At 50.4% G+C, this 7001-nt stretch overlaps 1 protein-coding gene across 1 annotated transcript; it reads left to right on the top strand.

The window, feature by feature from the left end:
- Positions 1 to 648: 648 nt before the first annotated feature.
- GJD4 (gap junction protein delta 4) lies at positions 649 to 3553 on the top strand. Its single transcript, XM_036839473.1, has 2 exons — positions 649 to 712; positions 2631 to 3553. Exons 1-2 carry the CDS (start codon positions 649 to 651, stop codon positions 3551 to 3553), a joined length of 987 nt encoding a protein of 328 aa, XP_036695368.1.
- Positions 3554 to 7001: the final 3448 nt, after the last annotated feature.

Raw genomic sequence — 7001 nt, 5'->3', positions numbered from 1 at the left:
GCCAGGCAGGAAGCAGCTACGGAATGACTGTGTCACAGCCTAACGCTGGGACACGCATCCCAGGTGCAGATTCCTGCTGGCACCCATGGTATAGGAATTCAGAGTTGAGGACAAGATCCTTTGGGGCTCGAGTTATGGTGGGTTATGCTTCATAGAAGAGACGAAATATGGACATTTTAGCGCTTCTTTAAGCAGTGAAGAAGTGTGTGTGGAAATGTTTTCAAGGAGGAAACGCCTTTTTAATAGAGACTTGGCTGGTTTACAGAACTTTTCTTTCTTGGGATGAACGTCGTTGCTTCTCTTATATCCTGAAGCATCAGTTCTCCTGGTGGAGACATGTGAGCACTGCCGAGGGCCTGGAATGTCCCAATAGGGTAAGAATAGCCACGATGAGAGACGGCTGCTTCTGGCCTCTGGGCACTGCAGTTGTCAGGAAGGCTTTGCCTCAAACAGCTCGGCACCGTCTCAACTGGAGACAGAAGAACGACCTTGTGCTCCTGGGCTTGAATCTTCCCTTTTGTATCTCCAGCTCTCACCTGGGAGTCTTTTGTAGCTAAGATACATTTTTTCCTGCAAAGACTTCCCACCTCCTTGGAGAACGCAGGCTCTGGAAGTCTGCAGCCACCTTGTCTGTGACCCCCTGAAAGCATGGACCAGCTGGACCTGCTGGGGTTCCTCGTCATCACCCTAAACTGCAATGTGACCATGGTGGGTGAGTAGCGCCAACCCCTGCAGAACACTTGTTCTGCCTTGGGTCACTTTTCCTGGCCCTCCCCCATGAGTAAGGCCTGCCTATCCCTGGAGGACAGGGAGCCATGGCTCAAGCTTTCCTCTAATTCCCCATTATTTAAGGAGTCTCCCCCATCCTTTAAGGATGTCTTGGGAGTGAGCGATGTTTCTCTCAAGGGGAGTCTTTTTGCTGACATTTGGGGGCTGAGCAAATGGGAGGGGTATTTTTGTGTAACTCTTCTCTGGCTACGTTACTAGGAAAAGGAACAATACAGTCAAAGTTAGAGAAATTCATGCCTTGAGTAAGCTTTCTTGTTCATCTTTTTAGGGTTTATCCTTGAAGCTCCATCTATAAAGATTAGTAAGTTCTCTGTGCACTTTAAACCAAATCCCAATTTTAGTTTAGTTTTTATTTTTTTGACAAAGAAAGTAATACGATTTCTGAGTTTGGTGTAGCCCAGTTAAATTTTCAGAGAGGTATGGGTATCCTAGTAAAGGGGATTGAGAAAAGGATTAAAATATGTCTGTGAAGTGGTTGATATTTTTCTTCTTCATTGCTTTTTTAGACGAAGCCAACTTGGTTTTAAAAGTTTGAGTTAATGAGTTTATCACGTAATGGTCACACAGTCCTTGAGTTGAACTGCCTTCATTTATAAGAGAGTTTAGTTTTTCTGATGTCAGGTGATGATTTCTGTATCTCCTCACAAAACACAATATTTACAGATTATTTTGACTGGGTCTTCAACACACTCCAAAATAGTTGACTCATGAAATGAAAATAGGACTTGGAAGTTATTTTGATTTCTATGTTAGCCTCATTTATTCATGATAAATTGAAGAAAGACAAACTTCAATTCATAATAGCTGGAATAGAGGGGAAGGAGTTCTGAATTATTGAAGAGTCTAAAAAACTGAATGTTCTTCAAGAAATTCGATTTCAAGGGCTACAGAGCAAAATGAAAGGGCTACAGAGCCCACCGATTACATAAAGATCGTGTGGACTCTTATCATAGAGAAAACTCACTGAAATCAGTAGCTTGTATTTGCTCTACACAGTTACAGGAATGCACTAACATCCTTGAAAAAGTTCACTCTTTTTAAGAGGAAGACTTTATTTACAGCCACCCAATTTTCTTTCTAGAACTTTCAGCCCAAACTCTGAACTAGCCAAACTAGATTAAACATTTTAGTATCCATGCTTCTTTAAATCTGCCAATTTCAAAGCATTTTACAAACACGTACAGGCATACCTCGTTTTATGGTGCTTCTCAGATACTGCTTTTTTTTTTTTTAACAGTTGAAGGTCTGTGGCAACCCTGCCTCAAGCAAGTCTATTGGTGCCATTTTTCCTACAGCATTTGCTCACTTCATGTCTATGTGTCACATTTTGGTAATTCTCACAATATTTCCAACTTTTTCATTGTTATTATATTTATTCCGATGTGCTGTGATCAGTGGTCTTTGATGTTACTACCACCAGTGGCTGAAGGCTCAGAGGATGGTTAGCAATTTTTAGCAACGAAGTATTTTTTACTTACGGTATGTGCATTGTTTTTTATCATGCTATTGCACGCTTAATAGACCAAGGTGTAGTGGAAACATAGCTTTTATATGCACTGGGAAACCAAAAGATCCATGTAACTCGCTTTTTGGGGGGTGGTCTGGACCTGAACCCGCAGTATCTCCGAGGTGTGCCTAGTTGAACACACTGTCCGACACAGTGTAAGTGCTCGTTAGACATTCGTCCAATGAGCTAACAGGCTGATACCGTTGCTGTGACTAAAACACATGCTTACACACTTAGTTCTCCAGGCTCAGCACCAGTAAAGATTTACAGCTGTTGCTGGGAGGAGCTGTGCTTGTATGGCTGTGATGGTGCCCTCCCCGTTCCCTCTTTCCAGGGAAGATCTGGCTTATCTTCATGGTGCTGCTGAGGATGGTGGTGCTCATCCTGGCCGGGTCGCCGGTCTACCAGGACGAGCAGGAGAGGTTCGTGTGCAATACTCTGCAGCCCGGATGCGCCAACGTTTGCTACGACATCTTCGCCCCCGTGTCCCACCTGCGGTTCTGGCTGATCCAGAGCGTGTCTGTTCTCCTTCCATCCGCCGTCTTCAGTGTCTACGTGCTGCACAAAGGAGCCGAGCTGGCGGCACGTGGATCCCGCTGGCTGGGTGATGACTCGGTGGACCACGACGGCCCCGAACTGACCCCTGGGGCCAGGCGCTGCCTGACGGTGCCGGACTTCTCCTCGGGCTACGTGGTCCACCTCTGCCTCCGGACCCTGACGGAGGCCGCTTTCGGTGCCCTGCATTACCTCCTCTTCGGATTCTTGGTCCCCAAGAGATTCTCGTGCACGCACCCTCCTTGCACCAGCGTGGTGGACTGTTACGTCTCTCGGCCAACGGAGAAGTCCATCCTGATGCTTTTCGTCTGGGCGGTCTGCGCGCTGTCCTTTCTGCTCAGTGTCGCCGACCTTGTCTGCAGCGTGCGCTGGAAGACGCGCAGGCGACCCGGCGGGGCCCGGAGGAGGCCGTGTCAAGGGGCGGGGGGTGCGGCGCGGGAGGGACACGGGGCGCACGGGGGAAGTGGGGCGCGCGCTCGCCGGGGCCTGCGGACTGGAGGGCAGGGCGCGTACAGCCCCGCAGCGGAGCCCACCGTGCCGGGGCACCCGGAGCTGCCAGGGGAGGACGAGAGCGACTCGCTGTCCTCAGCCAGCGACCAGCCGCGCGGGGCCGGGCCCGGAGCGGCGGCCCCGGGGTGGGAGGAGCGCCCCTGCGCGCCGAGCGCCCCGCTCCCGGGCCCCAGCAAGTCCGAGTGGGTGTGAGCGGCCGGCGTCCCGCCCCGGGAGCGAGGCAACCCGGACCGAGAACATCGACCCGCGGAAAGGTGAGCTGGCGGGACAGACCGACTTCCCGAGAGGCTCCGGTGCAGCGCAGCAGGGATTTAATTTAGATAAAGCCTTCTGGGGAACACTGCCCTTGGCGTTCAAATGCGGATGGAAGCTCCAAGGGTTAACCGGAGAGCATCAGGTCCATGAGTTTGTCGCACTCTAGCTCTATTGTCTTATTTTGCCGCAGTATGGGCTTGAAAAGCACGTTCTTTGGATTTACAGAGCTCATGAATATTTTAATGTTTTCGGGTGAATTATTTTGACGGTTTGTTGTTGTTTGTTTTGGTTTGTTTTTCTGCTTAGCCAAAAAGGGCATCTGTTATGCACGTCATCCATACAGGGATATTAGTTTAACTTCTCCAAACCCCTTTAATAAAATTAATGCTGATTGCGTTGCCATATCACACTTCCTGCTTCACTGTGTTAAAGGAGAAACCACAAATGCAGGAAATATGACTAAACACTTTGGGGTATTTCGGGGGGCATCTTGGGTTGTTATTGCACGTGGGTGTGAGGTGCACAGGATGAAGGTGGCCGCTGGCTTGCTTTAGTGTCGCTGGGTGTGTTGGCTGGGTGGCTGTCCTCACTGAGCAGAGGGGAGCCCTTTGGCTGCTGATGACAGGCCTAGAGTTGCCACACGGCTTGCAGTGCCGGCTCTGTGTCCTTGAGACAGTCATACAGTGAGGGCTGCCCTGAGGGTCTTCATGCCCCAGGGGAGCAGGTGAGGAATGCTGCGGGCGTTCCAGCCTTGTGGTCTGTGCTGATGCTCTGCGGGGGGGGGGGGGGTACCCTAGAGACACGACAGTCTCACCTCTCAGGGGAGCTCCTCTGCTCTCCTCCGCTCGCCCTGGTTTCGGTGCAGGTGCTGTCCAGCTGGAGCGCGCGTCTGTTAGAGCTTCTGTACTGCCTTCAACTGCCACGCGGAAGACACGGCGCAGCAGAAAGGTGGGGCACGCCTGCCCCTCTTCCGGCGAGGAAGAGCCACTGGGTGTCCCCCCAGAAGGGATGAAGAACCTCTGGTCCCCAAAGCCCCAATGCTGAGGAAGAGGAACTGCCCTCCGTGCCAGCAAATAGTAAAAAAATGTGAACCAAGGCACCCAGGGAACCAGTGGGCACTTTTAACTGTTCTAAAGATGACTGACAGTGAAATAGCAGCCGGGATGGGGAATGACATCCTCCTTGATCTATCTACAGAGTGTCAAAGCCATTGGTTAAAACTTAAAAAAAAAATCATCCAAAATTGGTTTTGGCATAAAGCTCTTTGAATGAATGTACCTGTGTTTAACGTATGCAGTAAATCTCTCTCCCACTCTCTGTCTCTGTCTCTGTCTCTCTCTCCTCTCTCTCTCAGTTGCTCCTCAGTCCATCGATAACCGCGAACCATGACTCAGACCCCTTCCTTCAGTATTTGGATTGATGTCTGGCACATAGCCAAGTGCTCAGTAAGTGTGATTTCTGTGCCTGATATTCCTGAAGTATTCAGGGCCAAATCTGCTTCTTGTCCCTTGCAGCATGCAGTTCTGGTGGACCTCCAAGGTTGGCCACAGTCTTAAAGACATAAGAATTCTCTAGGGGCTTCATTGCTATTTTAAAAATAAGTTCCATAGGCCCCTCAATACCCCGATGTGAGCCTTGATAATGTTGAGTGAAGAAAAGAAATCAAATTAACAAATATTGGTAGGTGTGCCCATGCAGGGCTCCCAGATGACAGCTAGGAAAGGAAGGTGGTGAGGGCTGAGCGGGGACTCCCTCCCAGCCGTGGCCCCAGAGAAAACTGGGCCCTGTTCTCCTATGAGTCTTATGAGTCCATGCTTGGGTTTGGGTTTACAAATGGTGCCTGTATTTGGGTGGCACTGGGAAGGGGTGCTTTGGCCTCTCTGCTGATGTCCCAAATCCCACTATCAGAGGATCAGAGCCTTGAATTTTTTTCCATGGAAAACTGTAAAATCCATTCAGAGTGATGGAGGCCAAGAGAGGGGGAGAGGTGTGGAGTCAAGGATAAGACATGTGGGTTCTGCCCCCATGTGCATCATTTCTTGGCAGGTCACTCCCTTCCTTTGGGCCTTGGTTTCCTTCTCTAAGGGATGAGGGCCCAGACTAGATGCTTCCTTAATGCTCTTACATGGTTAGGAATCCACCAGTGGTGGGTGCAGCTGTCAGTCCTTTTAATCTCAATAGGGGCTGGTTTATTAGGCCTGTCCATCCTCTACCTGCCTGAGCACAGGTTTCCATAAATGAAAATGGTCAGAACAGGAGAGACCTGCTTGTCCCGGGGAGAGCTGCCATGGAGAGAGATGCGGACCTCATGAAAGGGGGCTGTGAGGACGACTCACCAGCTCCCCACTCTGCTGAGAGATGGCAGAGGCTGCGTGGACAGACGTGGGGTCATCTGCTGTGACCCCTCACTGTGAGAGCAAGGTTGCAGAAGAGGCTTCAAGCGTTCTGCAGCGTGGTTGGCCGTGTCAGCATGATGGCGGCCACCTTGTCAGAACACGCACAGGGGGTGACCCTCCTCTTTGCTCTCACAGGCCACTGTACATCTCCCCTGGTTCAGAACTTAGGTTCTGAAGCCTTTGAAGGTCTTTTCTTTCTTTTTTTTAAAAAATTATTTGTTTATTTTTGGCTGCGTTGGGTCTTTATTGCTGCGAATGGACTTTCTCTAGTTGCGGCGAGCCAGGGCTACTCTTCGTTGCGGTGCGTGGGCTTCTCATTGCGGTGGCTTCTCTTGTTGCAGAGCACGGGCTCTAGGCGCACGGGCTTCAGTAGTTATGGCATGTGGGTTCAGTACTTGTGGCTCGTGGGCTCAGTACTTGTGGCTCACGGGCTCAGTAGTTGTGGCTCGCGGGCTCTAGAGCGCAGGCTCAGTAGTTGTGGCACATGGCCTTAGTTGCTCCGTGGCATGTGGGATCTTCCCGGCCCAGGGCTCGAACCCATGTCCCCTGCATTGGCAGGCAGGTTCTTAACCACTGCACCACCAGGGAAGCCCAGATCTTTCCTAGTCATCTAAGGGGAGGGGAAAAAAATCTCAGACTGTATCCAAAAGGTAAAAAACAGCGAAAATCATGTGGCTATCATCCTCCTTTCCAAGATTTCGGTCTGCCTCTCTGCATCTTTGGCACGCTGGGTGAATGCAAGATGGTTCACGGGCTTGTGTTCCTCCCACAGAGTGTTACTGAGTCACCCACTGCCCAGGGTAGAGGCAGCAGGAGTTAAGGTAATTGTAGCTGCTGCAACAGGTCACCCCAATCTTAAACATTTAACACAGAAGTTTCATAAAGTACAGAGCCAAGTTTTCTGATTGATGGGCAGCTTTCCTCTGGGTGGTGACTCAGGGATCCTTCCATCCTAGGCTCTACCATCTTCCATCTGCTGTGGAAGAGAC

Source organism: Balaenoptera musculus, chromosome 2 (genome assembly GCF_009873245.2).
Source record: "Balaenoptera musculus isolate JJ_BM4_2016_0621 chromosome 2, mBalMus1.pri.v3, whole genome shotgun sequence".
Taxonomy (NCBI): Eukaryota; Metazoa; Chordata; class Mammalia; order Artiodactyla; family Balaenopteridae; genus Balaenoptera; species Balaenoptera musculus.
Note: the sequence above shows the minus strand (reverse complement) of the source record. Positions and strands in the feature narration are given on the sequence as shown.